Source organism: Astatotilapia calliptera, chromosome 5, assembly GCF_964374335.1.
Source record: "Astatotilapia calliptera chromosome 5, fAstCal68.1, whole genome shotgun sequence".
Lineage (NCBI taxonomy): Eukaryota > Metazoa > Chordata > Actinopteri > Cichliformes > Cichlidae > Astatotilapia > Astatotilapia calliptera.
Window position 1 is genome coordinate 15,121,489 of NC_137426.1, and position 19,867 is coordinate 15,141,355.

At 38.9% G+C, this 19,867-nt stretch overlaps 2 protein-coding genes across 2 annotated transcripts; one reads left to right on the top strand and one right to left on the bottom strand.

The window, feature by feature from the left end:
• The first annotated feature begins 337 nt into the window (after positions 1-337).
• trub2 (TruB pseudouridine (psi) synthase family member 2) lies at positions 338-4,560 on the top strand. The gene is made up of 8 exons (XM_026167440.2): positions 338-609; positions 754-888; positions 1,994-2,068; positions 2,686-2,747; positions 2,832-2,913; positions 3,442-3,514; positions 3,641-3,777; positions 3,870-4,560. Exons 1-8 carry the CDS (start codon positions 492-494, stop codon positions 4,178-4,180), a joined length of 993 nt encoding a protein of 330 aa, XP_026023225.1. The 5' UTR covers positions 338-491; the 3' UTR covers positions 4,181-4,560.
• Positions 4,561-5,517: 957 nt separating this feature from the next.
• Positions 5,518-18,638, bottom strand: rab44 (RAB44, member RAS oncogene family). The gene is made up of 9 exons (XM_026167433.2): positions 13,600-18,638; positions 12,909-12,976; positions 11,436-11,506; positions 11,211-11,348; positions 11,037-11,118; positions 8,154-8,268; positions 6,855-6,953; positions 6,670-6,746; positions 5,518-6,553 (listed from the first exon to the last, which is right to left on the bottom strand). Exons 1-9 carry the CDS (start codon positions 18,571-18,573, stop codon positions 6,466-6,468), a joined length of 5,712 nt encoding a protein of 1,903 aa, XP_026023218.2. The 5' UTR covers positions 18,574-18,638; the 3' UTR covers positions 5,518-6,465.
• Positions 18,639-19,867: the final 1,229 nt, after the last annotated feature.

Consider the following 19,867-nt stretch of genomic DNA (forward strand, 5'->3'; position numbering starts at 1 on the left):
CGGTAGGAACTACTGAAACGCAAGACTGCCACACATCTGTTCGACCAACGCCAGTTGATCTAAACGCCAGTTGATCTGGAACAGCGGCTGCTACTGCCATCTTCTGAAACAAACCGTAAAAATTCACACACAAAACAAACAAACAAAAAAAACCCCCAATAAAATACCAATTATTCTTCCACGTCTCCCAGCTTGTTACTACACACAATAAGCGGCTGTTTAATAATTCTGGTGGAAGCTCTGGTGGCGTTTCTCTACTTATATAAGGACTAAAATAGCGTACACATACATCCATTCCAGTAGATGGCGGTATGGCCAAAAATAAGGAATGAAAAGCGTCATCATGTACGCATGCGCGTAGGCTCACATGGAAGAAAGTGGCAGTAGAAACAAAACAACTGTCACTCGTCAAAATTTCCATGACATGTAGTCTTTTTTAATTAGTTTTATTATTTTTCCAAGACATAAGTATAATCTGATGCTGCTGAATAATGGCAACTCCAGCTATTCGGACGTTTCGGAAGTTAGAGGGCCTGTTCTGTGTCTACAAACCTGCTGGTGTTCACTGGAAACTGGTACGGGACAGCATCGAGACAAATCTTCTTAAAGGTGAGTGTAGTTTATTTTTCACTGGTGTCTTGTGGTCCTGTTGTCAATCACCCATGCGTGCTGTTAAACTGAGGCATGATGCAGCTAATACTCAGCATGCCTTTAACTTAACACTTGAATGTCCTTGCGTGTATTACACCTCAGGTTTGAATGCTGCGCCTTCCCAGCCACTTCCCCACGAGGTTCGACTCTTAGCACAACCCAGACACGAGAGTGAAGCGTCCAAAGGACTCACGGTATCAGCAGTATCGGTTCCTGTACTATCCAAGCACCCTCTGGGTATGTACATCCACCTTACTGAAAATGTTAACAAGTGTTGTCTCCGCTCTGAAGATACATTAACAGATACATTAAGATACATTTATCTGACCTCATGGTCCATGCAGCTGTTTTGTTAGCATCATTGTGAAAAACCAAGTGCAAGTGAAACCAGCTGCACCAACCTCTCGTCCCTATCACTCCACCTTTAAAGTATAAACACCTTCACAACACAGTCAGATGCTTTAGTTTGCAGTAAATCATCAGGTGGCAAAGTTCACAGCCCTTCTTTTACAAAAAAAGACAAAACTTAAAATCTGTTACTTTTACAGAACAAGTGAAAAAAGTACACTCTCTTTCTTTTCTACAGTTTTACATGTCGCAGCATTAAAAAAAAAATCCTCTGATCTCCAGCAAGTCTTCACATTTGGTAAATATGACCTCGGATGAACAACAGTGGATAACATAATTTTGTGTCATTGTTTATTTAACAAAAATTAAGCCAAATTTCAGAGGCAGTGTGTGGAAAAAAATTAAATACACAATTGTGTATAGACTTTGATTGACTGATCATCAGCCAGTGTGACCACCTTTATAAAAGCAGAAAGAGGCAACAGGATGAGGCAGTTATAAGGTCATGCCAAACAATCTGAAGTCCACCATTCTACAGTTGGAGTGATCATTATAATGATTATTATAATGTAGAGAGATGAGACCAAAGTGGAAAGTTTTGGCCATAATGGTCATTGGCCATTTTTACACTCTGCCTCAGCATTTCAGAAGCCGAGATAAATAAATGAGACACAGTGTGTCATGTTGTTGTTCATCTTAGGTTGTATTTGCGTCATTTTTGGTAGCAGATGATATTTGACACATAAACCCTTTGATTTAAAAGAAGTTGTACTTTCTTTTTCACAACTTTTTTTCCACTTTGATATTGAACAGTGTTTATAACTTTTTCTGTGGAGACACAGAAATAACAGATTTCTGTGTCTCCACCGTTTTACCCTGTAACAGGTCATCCATGAAATCTGGTTTCAATTTAGATGTGACTGGAGTAAATTAAACCTCAGGTGTGGTGAATAACACTGTAGTGAGTGAATATAATGTTTCATTTTGATTTTAGTCACAGGACCTGAATTCCAGCATATCCGAGTTGGAGTCGGACATCGCCTCGATACTTTCTCCTCGGGTGTTCTAGGTATAATTTTAGAATTGCTCATTTGAAAAAAATCATTTGTTAATTACAGTGTTGGCATTCGTTTTGTGAATGATCTGAGAATATCCACATATTTCTAAAATGTAAAACGTCAAACACACAATAATAACATGGACTGAACCATCACTCACAACCACTAGCACTTTATATAGCCTCTGTAGAAATTATCCACATATCTCACTTATCTTAACTGCATCACTGTATAGTTCTGTGTAAATAATCATTCTGTACAAACGATAATTTTTAATCCTACAAGTGTTTATAACTTGCATAGTTCGCATTTCTGTATAACTGTATATCTCAGATTTCTGTATAGTTTTTTATTTCATATTTATATCCTGTTCATAGCCTGTTCATAGCTTGTACTCACTACAGCCTGTACATACTTATAGAATATTCATAACATACTTCATACCGTGTACATTATAACATACCATAATAGACCCATTTCTGCAATATACTTACATATCTATATTACTGCTAATATATATTGTAATATATCTATATCATGGCTAAAGCACTTCTGGATGGATACAAACTGCATTTCGTTGCCCTGTGCATGTGCAATGACAATAAAGTTGAATTCTATTCTATTCTAGTTCTTGCCGTTGGGAATGGAAACAAGGCGCTGAATGATTTCTACACCACAAGAGTGACGAGGGTAATTTGTAATTTTCTCTCAGACATAAACTGATGCAGTTCAGATCCAACGCTGACAGATCCAATTCTACAATATTTCTTGCAGGATTATACCCTGGAGGCTGAATTTGGAACTGCAACAGATAATTTCACTAACACAGGTCGAGTTGTGGAAAGATCCACCTATGGTATGAATAATTTCTCTTTTAGTTTGAGCTTCCTCAATCTTTCACTTAAAATAGCAAAGTCCTTTTCGATAAAGTATCATGGCGGCACAAAGGTGTTGTGTTTAGAATTGTCACCTCACAGCAGGGAAAGGGTCTTGGCTACGAATCCACTGACCTGCTGGAGTCTTTGTGAGGACTATGTTCTCCCAGTCCTTGGGCTGGTTTCTCTGCAGTCCATAGACATGCGTGTCAATTTAACTCAAAAATATGGTGACTCTTATGGTGACTCTAAATTGGCCGTAGATGTGAATGTGAGTTGTCTGCATCTCTTTGTTAGCCCTGCAACAGAATACCGACCTGTACAGGGTGTACTCCACCTCTTGCCTTATGGAAGTTCAGCCCTGCCTGTGACTGAATTGTGTATGTGGTTTTAAAGGTTTTATAAGAGCAGTTCTAATTTATATACCTGAAGTGCAAGAATATAAGCAAAACACTTGTTATGTGAACTGATGTCCCTTTAAATATACTTAAAAAAAAGCTGTCTCCTAGATCACATCACACAGGATAAGCTGGAGAGAGTGCTGTCAATGCTGGAGGGAGTCAACCAAAAAACATTGTTGACGTAAGACGTTACATTTCTGTAAACCTAATAATGGCATCTTTTACCCTCTGCTTTTGCATAAGACCCTCTGTAAATATTTGCAACAGTACTAAACGATATTTGATTAGTTTCTTTTTTGCTGTACAGGTATTCCAGCATAGACATGCGCTCACAGGAAGCCTATGAGATGGCTGTGCAAGGTTTACTGGGTCCAGAGGGGAAATCGACACCCATCTTGACCGGCTTACGTTGCATTCGCTTCCAGCCTCCCAACTTCACATTAGGTAATCTTCACTTGAACACATAAAACATATTTGATGATTTAAAAAAAAAAAAAATGCGGGTCAAGTTTCAAACATGTCTCCTGTTTTTACAGAGGTGCAGTGCCTAAATGAGACTCAGAAGTATCTGCGTAAAATTGTGCATGAGATAGGACTGGAACTGCGTAGCACAGCAGTGTGTAATGGAGTACGATGCACCAGAGATGGACTTTTTACCCTACAGGACGCTCTGATCCATCACCACTGGACTGCTGCTGATGTCATGCAAGCCATCCAGTTGTATCATTCCACTAAGAAAAATAAAAAACCTTCTAAGGCAGCGAACAAGACATCTGCATTACAAACGTCTGAAGACAATATCACAGAAACTCAACAAAGTGAAATTAATGACGGAGTTGCTAGGTAGATCGTGTAAAATAACTAGTCATTTAAGGCCTATCATTGACCTATGACCCGATCAAAAAAATATTTTATGATGCTGCATAACTTCCCACAGTTTAGCTCAGTCAGGAAAGAGGTTTGCAGACTAGAAATCCCGGTGAACATTTGACCAGGATTTGTATACAGGATGTGTATACAAATGGTTGTAAACATTTAAAGCAATACTTTTGTAAAACCCATTGAATTAAACCCAGAAGTCTGCACATATCAATCGATATAAAATTCACTGTGGTGGAAAACAAGAACTGTATTTTGCAATGCTGTAGTATTGCTTAATTCCTTAATGTTAATATTATTTCTTATATTCTGAATGAATTTACAATAATAAAGACCAAAAAGAATGCACGCGTTTGATTATGATATCAGTTTAATTGCTGTGGGTTTGGGTTTTTTTGTTGTTGTTTTTTAGGTCTGTAGATGAGTTCAAATACATGCTTTACTGGCACAAATACTCCCCCAGCTGGCCAAAGGTCAACATTACACTTGTTTTGGTGGCTCCAGACATTGATTAAATTTAAACCAGTAATGTCAAACTAGTAGTGATTAGACTAACTGGAGTCATACTCAGGTCTGATCCTTGTTAAGTTTCAGTGTATGTGGGAAATAAGCAAACCAAAGAAAAGCAGCCAGCTTTCCATTTAAGAGAAATGATAGAGGGTCTGTGCCACAGGATAAAAATGGTAACTTGAAATTAAACCACTTTGCTTCAATTTAAAATGTTTGGGTTTTTTTTTCACAGCATTATGGTGATGTCTAAGATTAAAGAATTTAGTAATGTGAAATTATTTATGGGGAAATGAGCTGAATCTTCAACAGCTCATGCACAGCAGGGGTCCAGCTCCAAATAGGCAAAACTGGAGCCCTGCAGGGCCTGAGCTGTTGTTCTTTAACTTTTGTCATTGGCTTGTTTTTCTGGCTCACCACCTGCCCCTGTTCTTCTATTTTTGCTTGCTGAAAGACAAAAAAGTATAACCATGTTAAGCTCATCTGCAACAGCAGAAAAATCTACCATTGCCAGGTAGTTTGATGTTATTGTTGTTTTAACATGTTTAAGCCTGAAACAGAAATAACCACATTACTCAACTGAACTTCTCATAGGTGGGTACATGATTCCCATGGGATCAGTAGTTCTCTTTCCCACAACACCTCCTTTGGGACTATATGAGATTATTGCAGTGGCGCCATTGTTGACATGCTCTTCATACCATTGTCGGACTTGTTTTTCCACTGCTAACACAGTTGTCTTTGTCAGTCTGGAAACCCATAACTTCCATGAGGGCACAAATTAAGTACACAAGCAGACGTTGTTTATCTGGAGATTTATTAATCATGCGACACGCCATTAAAACAATTGGTTTAAAGGTACTTGGTCACAAAGGAAATGCACGGGAACATAAAAATACATTTGCATATATAACTGCTGATCATGTCCCTGGCACTATAATTATAAGGGAGTAATGTTTATTCATAATTATGTGTCAGATCTGACAGTTGTGATGACTGAATTAAGATGAATGCCAACTTAGAAGAAAGGCTAAACAAAATCACAAAAAAGCAAGTATAATTATGTTTAATATATATTTACTATAATAATTATTTACCACTGTACTAGATTTGCTCTCGGTCACATCTTGATCTCTGGTAATATCTGAATGGGGTATTCTCCTGTTTAAATTAATCATACTATATACACATTTACATTAAATTTCAGTATAGTAAATCCATAAAGTGAAGAGGGTGTAGACTAAACATTTAGTCGATGTACAACAACAGAGATGAACTTTGTGAAATTGCACATAAAATCTTAAACTTGTGATTTTAGTTGTTACAGCTTCATCTGGAAAAATGTCAATCGTGTGATTTGAAATTATTTGAAGTTGCACAATATTGCACAAAAATTGTTATATTGCAAGATAAAACACACACGGTGCAAATATAATTAAATACAGTAAGCTTGTATATGTATTAAATTATTGGATAGCTATTAAGCAAACACTGAAAAAGCCTTCACTTTCTGAACTATATAACTTTGGTCACTACTAACTATAAACTAATATTCTAATATAAGGCCTTTGAAGAAATAATTTTATATCTAAATATAACAACACTGAAAATATGCAGTAGTACAAATAATAAAATATAATGCACTGAGTTACAAGAAAGCCAGATGAGTACAGCGTGTTCTTGTTTTCAGGATTTCACCACTTGTTTTTTTTTTCTTTCTTTTTTTTTGAAGACAAACACATTTGTTCAGCAACATCTTGAGCTTTTTTTCTGTTCTGGCTCTTTGTGCAACACTGTGGCTTCTTCTCTTGAGTCAATTCTTTGACTCAGCTTCCTGGCAACAACACAGCAACAGTGCAATCAGCTGATGACACAGCAGTCGACTTTACAGGGCATATCGATGTTAAAAGATGTGGGTTTTAGAGAAAAACATTAACATTATATACATACCTGGCTACAACTTCCAAAGACTGGATCACGTTTTCACCTGTGGCAGCACTGCACTCCATAAACTCAAAGTCATATTCCTGTGGAGTTGAATGAATATCTGCACTCACTGTGGGTGTTTTGATCATTAAAACTACTGAACTGAATGTGATTGTTTCATGAGTGGGTGTAATGCAACATATTCGCACCTTAGCAAGAATTTCCCCCTGATGAGTTTTAACCCGTCGTTCTGAGCAGTCGCTCTTGTTTCCAAGAAGCAAAACAGTCACATTTTCAGCAGCAGACTCCTGCAGAACAGGAATCATTTTGATAATCTTATTGTATTCTAATTTTTGCCTCATAACTTTTGCACTGTCCACTTCCTGCTGTGACAAAACAAATTTCCCACGTGTGGGACTAATAAAGGTTATCTTATCTTATCTTATCTTATGTTATTACAAACTAGTCTAACTTTGCAGGCTGGTTCAACTGTTTCAGACACTCACGTCCCGTCCACTATAAATAGTTGATGTTTTAAATTTATTAATACTTTTTTCTACTAATAATCAAAATATGTGCTGCTGTTTTAAATACACAATTCAGTATCACACTTATAAGCCACTTTATTAGGTATACCTGTTAGTACCCCTGTTGGACTCCTTTTTGCCTTCAGAACAACATTAATTCTTCCTGGCATTGATACAACAAGGCACTGAAAACATTTCCCAGAGAGTTTGGTCCATATTGACAAGTGTGCCAAAAAACCCCCAAACATTAAACACCACCACCAGCCTGAATAAGGCAGGACTGATCCATGCTTTCATGTCGTTTACACCAAATTCTGACCTTAGCATACGAATGCTGCAGCAGAAATCGAAACTCATCAGACCAGGCAACGTTTTTCCAGACTACCGTTAACCAACTGTGATGAGCTTGTGTGAATGTAGCCTCAATTTCCTGTTGTTAACTGCCAGGAGTGGCACCCGGTGGGTTATTCTGCTGCTGTAGCCCTTCTCCTTCAAAGCTGATAAGTATTGTGCATTCAGAGATGCTCTTCTGCATACCTTATGGTGGTTATTTGTAATTTTTTTTAACACTACTGTTGCCTGCTTATCAGATTGAAGCAGCCTGACCATTCTCTGATCTCTCGCAACAAGGCAGGTTGTGAGAGAAAAGTTTATTGTAGATGAGTGTCTGAAATAGATCCAACAACCATGTTCAAAGTTAACTTAAATCATCATTCTTCCTTGTTCTGATGCTGTGTTTGAACATCAGCGGGTAGTCTTCACTATGTCTACAATGCACTTGCATGTGCTTAGTTCATTCCTTTTTTTGAAGCAGTTGAACAGGTGTGCTAATTAAGTGGCCAGTGTAGCCCTGCCTATTAGAACCAAATACACTAAATGAATATAAAAGTAAATCACTGTTTTGACAACATAGCATGTTTAACTAGTAATTTCAACATCTGTTTAAAAAATAGGTGTTGAAGTTTGAAAGGGAAGACATACCTGAATACAGTTTGCCCAGTAACTGACTGCGGAAAAACTATTGGTGGAGGTGATGTCATACATCAAGAGAAAGGCCTGGGCTTTGTGGAAGACCTGTTTGGTGATACTGTGAAACCTTTAAAGACAGAAAAGCACGACATTAAAGGTGATCTATTAATACTTCCTTTTTGAAACCAGGAAGACACTAGCTCTGCATACTGTAGCACATTCTAATTACTTTCCTCACATTCACTCAAAAGTTAATGTCACAAATTTGTCATTTAATGCAGTTTGCAGAGGCTACCCTGAACATATTTTTCAAGACACACCCATGCCTCAGACTTCCCTCCTTGAACAAGTAAATGTCAGATGTTTTTGTAGTAAAAATAAAATAAATAGATCTTAGAAGCCTGCCCATTAGGTGAAGAGTTGGAATAAAGCTTCACTTTATTGTTGACATTAAGGAGGCTTTTTGTAAACTCTTGGGGAACTGCATGTCTCAAACGCTTTCTCACTCTTGCTATGTTTTTTAGTTGAACTTATCCAACACGAGTCTGCCTAAAATCTGCAGTTAAAAGTGAGCATCTTTAAATTGCATCCGTGTTGAATCCACCTCTGTCACTGGAACAAAATCTGCATTGTATCCTGGAATACAAAACATTATTGAGGAGTGCCAAACCAGTTCTGAAACCAGTTACACTTGAGCAGTCTTTAAATACTGCTCAAGTGTAACTCTGATCTGAGCATATTGTCTGTTACATGTTGAAATTGGCTGCTATACCGTATCTATCTACAAAAGCAAGTGTTACTTAAGTAAACACTGTTACAAGTAGTAACTGCAGATCTCGGTTGAATTCCAAGGTGTACACACTGCTTTGAACACTGGGTGTCGCCTACTTGGAAGCCTTCCTTGTCAGGCTTCGGAACAGCGGGACAGTGTGTCCTTGGCCATCGGGGAAGTTTATCTATACACTGAAAAAACACAGCCACTCCCTAGAACAGCAAGACTGCATGTGGCACAACATTCAGGACATCCTAAACCACAAAATAATAGCCTGTACCTTTAAAAAAGAGAGGGCGTCTTCTCTGATGATTGGCTTTATTTACAAAACAGATATAAAACTGTTCACGTCTGGCTCAAACAAACTCCAAAAAGCAGTAGTTGTTTAGAAAACCTTGATATAGAAATTTGCTTCTTTTTTTCCTCTCTCTCTGGATATGTATGTTTCCTTCAGGATATGTCGCTGTATTGTAGTTTGGGACTCGTGCGTACAAGTCTGTAGTTAACTTTTAGTTTCATGAGCAGTATGATAGAAATGAGTAAGCAGAAATGAACTGTCATGCACAGGTTTTGCCATTTTTCTTGCTTTATTAGAAGGATAGACTTTTTGCACTCATTATGAAGTCATCTTTGCTTTTTCCACCTGGCTCAATTCTACTCCTGACAAACCCATGCTATGAAGGAGAAAATCACAAGGCTTGGCAGAATTCAGAATTTCAACTAGATAATTAACGCACTTTAATGGACAAACTGTGCTTTTTGTCTTTATGACGTCACAGAAATGCAGACGTATTGCTCCCAGTGTTTTTATACTCAGACAAGTTGCTCATTTACAGAATTTAACTAACGTGAAATGTAAAAGATAACCTGAATTCCAGGGCTGTGAAAAGTCAGACAAGTTGGACTTTGATACTGTCATACGTAACACACTGACGACTGTGATATTTGTTATTCTCCTACTACTGTGCAGCCTACTGTGACCTACGTACATTATAATATATGTACTGTTCAAAACAGACTAGAAAAAACATTAATAAAACTCAAAAAACCTGTTAAATGTATTCTCTCCAATGTGGCTTCTTTCAGCGACAAAACTGTGCAAAAGTCTTGATAAACCCCTCATTTCTTTATATTTTGCCTGGAAGGACTTTCTTGTAATTCTTAAAGTGGTCTTAAGCAATAGTTCTCCAGCTTTCTGAAGGTGTTTCAAAGTTTTCCTTTGGATATTGGCTACTTTTTCACTCATTCTTAGTCCAGTCCTTGTACCATAAAATTGACCTTTGAATAATTCAAGCGTAGATGGCATAACATGGCACCTGACTCAAGGGGAGATACATTGTTTTGTCTACAGCAAGGAAACACTTAGCAAAGAACCCATTTTAAATTGTATCTTTGGGCACTTTGTTATTAGCAGCCTGTCAGAAAAACATAATTTGTTCCCATTTCTTTACTTGAATCTATGAAAAATGCCAAAAAATAGCACAGTTTGACAGTCAATAAAACTGTTATGCTTTTATTTTAACCAACAACATGATTCCTAAAGAGTTGCCAGTTTCCAATTTTTTTGTCACTTCTTGGCATGGTGTGCTGTGTGTCCTTACAAATTTAGGAAACTGGACAAATGGAGGACCAAATAATAACTGGCAGGCTTACAAACCAATCTACAGCAGATTACTGCTATCAAAATATAAAGAAACTTAGAGTGGCTCAAGACATTTGCATAGTGATATATAATTTAAATGCTCTGTGAAACATCAAAAATTTGTCTCACTGATTCATTCTAAGAGGGGCGATCGTGGCTCAAGAGTTGGGAGTTTGCTTTGCAATCGGAAGGTTGCCGGTTCGAGCCCTGGTTTGGACAGTCTCGGTCGTTGTGTCCTTGGGCAAGACACTTCACCCATTGCCTACTGGTGGTGGTCAGAGGGCCCGGTGGCGCCAGTGTCCGGCAGCCTCGCCTCTGTCAGTGCGCCCCAGGGTGGCTGTGGCTACAATGTAGCTTGCCATCACCAGTGTGTGAATGGGTGGATGACTGGATATGTAAAGCGCTTTGGGGTCCTTAGGGACTAGTAAAGCGCTATATAAATACAGACCATTTACCATATAAGAGGAAAATTGAGACTTACCTTTCTTGACCTGCTGTGTCCCATAGCTGTAGTATCATAGGCTTTCCATCTATTACAACAGGCCACATCAGCGAATCCAGGCCTATAAACAATATTTACGTGTATATTTAGAGTGTACATCGCTGTGCATACACATTAGTAGGATTAATTGTGAGATTAACACCAGGATCTTACCAATTGAGGAAGGTATATCTAAAGAAAACTTCCCACTTTGAGCTCTTTTCATGAAGGAGGTCTTTCCCACACTGCTGTCTCCAATCATTACCACATTGTAGCGCTTTGATTTGGAGTCTACCACTCCCGGATTACCAACTGAAATTAAAATGTCTGGTCATACATCATCTTTTAATGTAAAATTTCCCTATAATTATTGGTAAGCTGCACTGATCATCTTCTTACCCAGAGAAAATGTTTGATTCTCTTTAACAGGAAAAATTCCAGAATTACAAGGTTGGGCTGAAGTCTTCTCACTGTGGAAAAGACAATCAAACAAACTTCATGACATATACAGTGTAAGGATTTGCAAGGCTGAAATGGTCAGTTTTCAGAATGTCTCAAGCTCATATTTGAGTTGCCGTGCACTGAACATTTGACAAGGAATTTTGTCATTCACTTGATTTGTGATTATTTATTTAAAACAATAGAGATGAGGAAGCTGTGTGCTGTTAAACCACACCACTCTGGTGACATTCACACCTCATCTCTAAGCAGGTCAGCTGAAAACAGTGCATACACTACTACTAAGCTAGTGTACAGTAGTAATTGCATAACTGTATTTTTAAAGCTTGCAAAAAGAAAGAAAGTACCATGCGGTACACAAGTTTTTACCTTATCAAGGCATAACAAGAAATCATCCGGTCATTACCATGTTCTTAAATTATTTTAACTACAGCGTCAGAGGAACAGTCAAGTCAAAATGCAGAAGCAGTGTGCAAAAAACTAAACACACCCTATGATTCTGCATTTTCACAGAATTAAGTTGAAGTAATTGTTTTCTCTGTGACTTTATCAGTCTCTCACATTGCTGTGAAGGAATTTTGGCCCGCTCTTCTTTCAGACATTGTTCCTTTTTACTGAGGTTTGCAGGCATTTGTTAATGCACAGCTCTTGCTACCACATTTAATTTACGTTGAGGCCTGGATTTTATGTGCATTATGGCCAAACATCTCTACTTTGGTCACATCTGTGCAAAGGACATTGTTCGAGAAGTCTGTGGCTTTTTCAAATGCAATATTGCAAACTTCAGCCATGCTGCCATGTTCTTTTTAGAGAGAAGAGGATTTCTCTTGGCAGCATGGCATTGCATGGTCTGACCTAGGGGTGAATTTGTTGGGACGTTCACTTTTGGGAAGATTAGCAGGTGTCTTGAATGTTTAGGGATCGTTGGGAAAGGGACACTTCTGGCTTTATAAAGGTGGTCACACTGAAGCAGTAAAAGTCTACTTAGTTTTACACACACTCCTTCTGAATTTTGGCTTAGTTTTTGTTAACTACATAATGACACAGTGTTAATATGTTTTATGTGTAAAAGCTCAGAATAAAAAAAAAAAACAGGTATACTTTCCTTTTGTATGTGACTCAAATAGATTAACAAATTGTAAAATGTTTTCAACAATCTCATGGACATTTTCTTTTGGATGTTACAAAGTGAACTTTGAGGTGACTGATATTACAGTTGTCCGTTGCTATATATGCAATATGAACATGAATATTCGAATATTCAGTATAACACATAACAGACTACACTGTAACAAATTTGGACTTATCTATGAGTTACAGTGAGTAAGTCAAGTAGGAAAGCCAACACTTGAAAGCTAATTAGGTAGCTGGACAACCCTAGCCTTTTTAAAAATATCTGTGTGTTAGACCTACCTCACAGTCTCTGAGTGCTCTTCACTCTTTGAGAGGCCTGATGATGGTTTCTTATCACATTTTCCAACCTGCAGAAAGAAAAGTAGGGCTTTTTATGCTTCTAAATGTGCATGACAAACTCATTTCATGATGTGAAAGTGCAAATTATTCTACTTGGATTAGTTATCATCTAGTAATCAGTCGTCTCCTAATAATATCTGAAGCTGGAATATCTGACATACTGGTTTCCCATTCTTTGTCGATAATAATAATTTATTGTGACATCTTTAAAGCCATTATTTGCTGATCTCATTCAAAGCCCTTATCTGCCAGGTTTCTGAAGGTGAACACATGTTCTCGTTTGCTGTATGTGAAACATGCTATGTAAACCTCACGTTCCTCTTTTTAGTTCCCTGTGTCACAATGACCTTGCCACAAACAATCCAGTTTGCAAAGTGTCTACTGCAAATGGGGTGTAAATAACAATGTAGGCTTGCCTATGTGAAAGAACACTTGTCCAATAATAACTATTCACTATTCACAACTATGCATAGAATTATAAATACAACAAAGTTTAATAAGGTATTGCATTTAATAGTCAAATTTAAATGTAGTCTGTGCATGAGGTTTTGGAAAAATTGAAAACAATTAAGATTTCTACTAAATACTAAAAAACTAAACTAAACAAAACCCCCTAAACATTGCTGCTTACCTCTGAAATTCTGGCATCTGTCCCACTTTGATCATCTATTATTGTGCCCTCTCCTGTTTTGTCTTCTATACGCTGATGTCCACGGGACTTTCGGTTAGATCCCAATTTTCTTCTCCTCCCTCCAGATGCTGATTCTGACACAAAATCATCTTTTAAGGATGTAGACAGGAGGTCATTTGCAGTGTGATGTTCTGTTTCTGCTAGCTGGTCTTGGGAAACAGGCCTCGCTTCAACTGTTTGCTCAGGCAGAGGTTTGAATTTAGACTGACCCGGAGGGCTGATTTCCACTGTTTCAAATACTTTCTGTTTTCCTTGTTCGCCATCATTGTTTTTGTGATCTGTGTGAAGCTGAAGTGCTTCTTCTTTGATTCTGGAGACACTTTCAGTTTCCCCGATGTCTGTTCCAGTCTCCTTCGCTTCGTTATCCACCTCCTGTTTTTGATGGAGCTCTTCTTTGTTTCTGGATCCAAGATTCCTGCGGGTGGAGCCCATCTTTCTTCTCCGGTTGCTCAAATGTAAATTTGGACTTTCACTCCTCATCTCTTGAGTTTTATTATGAGCTCCTTCATTCAAGTTGCTTGGATTTTTCTCACTAGCATCTTGATCTTGTACTTCTTTTATGCTCTCTGGCCTTTCCTCATCGCTATGTGTATTTTGCCTGGCCTCACCAAAAGACACTAAGCTCTCTTCTGCTATGCCAGTGTCTGTGGCAGCCTCGGTATTTGGGGGCAGCAGCTGATTTATGGAGCGTCTGCTTCTACCCGTGACCACAGTGGTTATTTGTGTCTCAGTGTTTGTAAAATTGTCTAGCTGTGGCGGCTCCACAATAACTTCTCTTACACCACCTGTGATAACGCGTGTAACCAGACTGATAGTTTCTTCACGGAGAGAGGAAAACTGTTCAGGAAGAGGGGCCTTAAAATCTTCTACTACTGGTATCACATTGATCTCTGTACTGCTTGGTACAGAAAAGGTTTCAGCAGCTTCCTGTTGTTTATGAACAGCAGAGAATAACGGTTGTGCAGTTTCATTTTGTGGTATATCTGTAGTTAACGGTAACTCTACCACGTCCAACTTGTCAGTATTCCTCACGTCAGCTTCGGTGTGAAAGTCACTTTCCTTGGTTTCATCTGTGTTGTCTGTTTCTTCCTCTTTTTTTCTGTTGAGTTGACTCCTGCGAGAAGAACCTATCTTTCTCTTCTTCTGTTGTGGATTTATTTGGAAAGTATTTCTGTTACCTGATTGAGTTTGTTCTTGCTGGCCGTTGCTTGCATCCATTGCCTCCAACGCTTCTTCTTTATCAAGCACCTTCAGAGAGCTAGAGCCTTTGATGCCAGCATGATATGAGGTATGCTGCATGTCTGAGGGAATTTCACAAACTGAGGCTTGTGGTGATTGCATCAGGTGCTTTGTAATTGTGTCACATCCTGTAAGCTGATCTAAATTCATAGCATCTTGAACAACTTTATTTTCCTCATTGAAATCTTTGTTAGATTTGAGAAGTCCATCTGTATTGCTATCCATATTATTCTGTGAGAAAAATGCATCTTCCTCCGACAACTTTTCTTTATTTTTGCCTTCTTTTGCTGTTGAGCTAATCTGCAATTCTTTGTCAATGGATATGAGGTCTTTTTCTTCTTCCTCCTTTGTTATATCTGTTGCTGGTGACATGTCAATTGTTCTGAGTTTGTCATTACTTGTGGGTTTTTCTAAAATGTCATCTTTAGGTTCCTGGTATGCATCAGGGTCCTTGACACCCTGTCTTCCTTTATTTCTTCGGCTTGAACCCATTTTCTTTCTATTCCCTGTATGGCTGAGGCGTGTGTGAATTTCTGTAATGTCCTGAGAATTATCCTGATGGTGGAAGTCCAAAGAGATATTTGTTTCAGATAAGGATGTTTGGTGACTCTCTGTACTTGCGCTGCAGTCAGTTTGATGCATTAATGCACCCTCTGACTGCTTAGCTTTGGTGACCTCAATTGGGTTGCAATGCTCATGTTGTTCCCTATTTGTAGTCAACACATTTTGAGATGCTAAAAATGTTTCTTGTGCAACACTGCATTCAACTTCAGTGCTTTCTCTTGGGCTGGTTTGGTCAGTTGTTATCTCAACTGCAATGGTACAATCTGTTGTTCCACTTAACAAAATATTGCTGGGTAAATTTCCATCCTGCCCTAAAAGTTTTATGTGCTGATCTTTTTTGACTTCTTCCATCCCAGCCTGCACTGGTTTATCATTAATCACTTTAGTATCTCCGTCATTTTGATTTTTAAAGGACTTTTCATGATGTGGCACAGACAGAGAAACATCATGCTTGTTTTCTTGCAGTAATTCTTCAGGTCTTGTAGCCTCTGTTGCTGACATTTCTGTTGTTTCAGGGGTTTCATCATCAATTGCATCTTCTTCTTTAAATTCCTTATCACGCTGTCTTCCTTTTATTCTGCGAGTGGATCCCATTTTTCTTCTATTTCCCCTGGATTCGGTGACAGTATGGGTTTGCTTATCTGTGCTCACAGTATTGTCCTGAAGTTGGGACTCAAAAGGTGGAGTTGTTAATGAGAGTCGAGTTTGTAGAGGGAATCCACTGTCTTTAGTATTTGGAACATCACCTCCCTTGATTTCCTGAGTCACAAAGTGCTGTTTAGCTTGGTTGCCATCAGGGTGATGAGGATCTTTGACTTCTTCAGTCAGAGCAGTTTCAGATTTAACCACTTCTTCCATCACAGATTCCAATGGTTTATCTGAAATCACATTAAAGGTTGTCTGATTTTTATCTTCCTTAAGGTTTTCACTTTCAGAAATTAAACTGTCCAGGCTAATCTCAGAATAACTCTTTGCAGTTGGGCTCTGTATGTCAGGAGAATAAGCAGGTGTAGACACTTTAAACATGGAGGTGTCATGTGGCACCGACAGACAAACGTCACGCTCGTTTCTTTGCAGTAATTCTTCAGGTCTTGTAGCCTCTGTTGCTGACATTTCTGTTGTTTCAGGGGTTTCATCACCAATTGCATCTTCATCTTTAAATTCCTTATCACGCTGTCTTCCTTTTATTCTACGAGTGGATCCCATTTTTCTTCTATTCCCCCTGGATTCGGTGACCGCATGGGATTGCTTATCTGTGCTCACAGTATTGTCCTGAAGTTGGGACTCAAAAGGTGGAGTTGCTAATGAGGTTGGAGATTGTGGAGAGACTCCACCACTTTTGCTGTCTGAAATGTCACCTTCCTCGTTTTCTTGAGTCACAAAGTGCTGTTCAGGTTGTTTGTCATCAGGAGTTGAAACTTCCACTTTGGTTACAGATTCATCAGGACTCTGCACCATCACTTGAAACTGGTAAGTGTTGCTATTTTCAGTTTGGCCTAAGTCTCCAGAAGTAAAGGAAGAGTTTTCTGTGGCATCATCAATCACATTTTCAGATGAGAAATCATTCTGCAGCACTTCTTGAATTTCTGTTCTTTCAACCTCATCTTCATGCATTTTCCTGACAGTTTCATCTGAGTGATTGGCATCTTTGACCTCTTCACGCAGAGCAGTTTCAGATTCATCCACTTCTTCCATCCCAGATTCCAATGGTTTATCTGAAACCACTTTAAAATCTTGCTCATCTTGATTTTCGTGAAGGTTTTCACTTTGAGGAATTAAATGCAGTAATTCTTCAGGTCTCGTAGCCTCTGTTTCTGACATTTCTGTTGTTTCAGGGGTTTCATCACCAATTGTATCTTCATCTTTAAATTCCTTATCACGCTGTCTTCCTTTATTTCTACGAGTGGATCCCATTTTTCTTCTGTTTCCCCTGGAATCTGTGACCGCACGAGATTGCTTATCTGTGCTGACAGTATTGTCCTGAAGTTGGGACTCAAAAGGTGGAATTGCTAATGAGGTTGGAGATTGTGGGGAGACTCCACCACTTTTGCTGTCTGAAATGTCACCTTCCTCGTTTTCTTGAGTCACAAAGTGCTGTTCAGGTTGTTTGTCATCAGGAGTTGAAACTTCCACTTTGGTTACAGATTCATCAGGACTCTGCACCATCACTTGAAACTGGTAAGTGTTGCTATTTTCAGTTTGGCCTAAGTCTCCAGAAGTAAAGGAAGAGTTTTCTGTGGCATCATCAATCACATTTTCAGATGAGAAATCATTCTGCAGCACTTCTTGAATTTCTGTTCTTTCAACCTCATCTTCATGCATTTTCCTGACAGTTTCATCTGAGTGATTGGCATCTTTGACCTCTTCACGCAGAGCAGTTTCAGATTCATCCACTTCTTCCATCCCAGATTCCAATGGTTTATCTGAAACCACTTTAAAATCTTGCTCATCTTGATTTTCGTGAAGGTTTTCACTTTGAGGAATTAAATGCAGTAATTCTTCAGGTCTCGTAGCCTCTGTTTCTGACATTTCTGTTGTTTCAGGGGTTTCATCACCAATTGCATCTTCATCTTTAAATTCCTTATCACGCTGTCTTCCTTTATTTCTACGAGTGGATCCCATTTTTCTTCTGTTTCCCCTGGATTCTGTGACCGCATGAGATTGCTTATCTGTGCTCACAGTATTGTCCTGAAGTTGGGACTCAAAAGGTGGAGTTGCTAATGAGGTTGGAGATTGTGGAGAGACTCCACCACTTTTGCTGTCTGAAATGTCACCTTCCTCGTTTTCTTGAGTCACAAAGTGCTGCTCAGGTTGTTTGTCATCAGGAGTTGAAACTTCCACTTTGGTTACAGATTCATCAGGACTCTGCACCATCACTTGAAACTGGTAAGTGTTGCTATTTTCAGTTTGGCCTAAGTCTCCAGAAGTAAAGGAAGAGTTTTCTGTGGCATCATCAATCACATTTTCAGATGAGAAATCATTCTGCAGCACTTCTTGAATTTCTGTTCTTTCAACCTCATCTTCATGCATTTTCCTGACAGTTTCATCTGAGTGATTGGCATCTTTGACCTCTTCACGCAGAGCAGTTTCAGATTCATCCACTTCTTCCATCCCAGATTCCAATGGTTTATCTGAAACCACTTTAAAATCTTGCTCATCTTGATTTTCGTGAAGGTTTTCACTTTGAGGAATTAAACTGTTCAAGCTAATCTTAAGATGGCCTGTTGCTGTTGGGTTCTGGACCTCAGGAAAATAAGCAGGTGTAGACACTGTAAAAATGGAGCTGTCATGTGGCGCAGACAGAGAAACATCATGCTCGTTTCTTTGCAGTAATTCTTCAGGTCTTGTAGCCTCTGTTGCTGACATTTCTGTTGTTTCAGGGGTTTCATCACCAATTGCATCTTCATCTTTAAATTCCTTATCACGCTGTCTTCCTTTATTTCTACGAGTGGATCCCATTTTTCTTCTATTTCCCCTGGATTCGGTGACCGCATGCGATTGCTTATCTGTGCTTACAGTATTGTCCTGAAGTTGGGACTCAAAAGGTGGAGTTGCTAATGAGGTTGGAGATTGTGGAGAGACTCCACCACCTTTTCCGTCTGAAATGTCACCTTCCTCGTTTTCTTGAGTCACAAAGTGCTGTTCAGGTTGTTTGTCATCAGGAGTTGAAACTTCCACTTTGGTTACAGATTCATCAGGACTCTGCACCATCACTTGAAACTGGTAAGTGTTGCTATTTTCAGTTTGGCCTAAGTCTCCAGAAGTAAAGGAAGAGTTTTCTGTGGCATCATCAATCACATTTTCAGATGAGAAATCATTCTGCAGCACTTCTTGAATTTCTGTTCTTTCAACCTCATCTTCATGCATTTTCCTGACAGTTTCATCTGAGTGATTGGCATCTTTGACCTCTTCACGCAGAGCAGTTTCAGATTCATCCACTTCTTCCATCCCAGATTCCAATGGTTTATCTGAAACCACTTTAAAATCTTGCTCATCTTGATTTTCGTGAAGGTTTTCACTTTGAGGAATTAAATGCAGTAATTCTTCAGGTCTCGTAGCCTCTGTTTCTGACATTTCTGTTGTTTCAGGGGTTTCATCACCAATTGCATCTTCATCTTTAAATTCCTTATCACGCTGTCTTCCTTTATTTCTACGAGTGGATCCCATTTTTCTTCTGTTTCCCCTGGATTCTGTGACCGCATGAGATTGCTTATCTGTGCTCACAGTATTGTCCTGAAGTTGGGACTCAAAAGGTGGAGTTGCTAATGAGGTTGGAGATTGTGGAGAGACTCCACCACTTTTGCTGTCTGAAATGTCACCTTCCTCGTTTTCTTGAGTCACAAAGTGCTGCTCAGGTTGTTTGTCATCAGGAGTTGAAACTTCCACTTTGGTTACAGATTCATCA

What these genes read in the sequence shown, in the direction of transcription:
- rab44 (XM_026167433.2), bottom strand. Translation starts at nt 18,573, where the DNA reads ATGGAAGAAGTGGATGAATCTGAAACTGCTCTGCGTGAAGAGGTCAAA. An exon ending in AGATATACCTTCCTCAATTG is followed by an intron (nt 11,119 to 11,210) that starts GTAAGATCCTGG and finishes TATTGTTTATAG; the next exon opens with GCCTGGATTCGCTGATGTGG. An exon ending in AGGGGGAAATTCTTGCTAAG is followed by an intron (nt 6,747 to 6,854) that starts GTGCGAATATGT and finishes TCAACTCCACAG; the next exon opens with GAATATGACTTTGAGTTTAT.
- trub2 (XM_026167440.2), top strand. Translation starts at nt 492, where the DNA reads ATGGCAACTCCAGCTATTCGGACGTTTCGGAAGTTAGAGGGCCTGTTC. An exon ending in ACACCACAAGAGTGACGAGG is followed by an intron (nt 2,748 to 2,831) that starts GTAATTTGTAAT and finishes TATTTCTTGCAG; the next exon opens with GATTATACCCTGGAGGCTGA. An exon ending in AACCAAAAAACATTGTTGAC is followed by an intron (nt 3,515 to 3,640) that starts GTAAGACGTTAC and finishes TTTGCTGTACAG; the next exon opens with GTATTCCAGCATAGACATGC.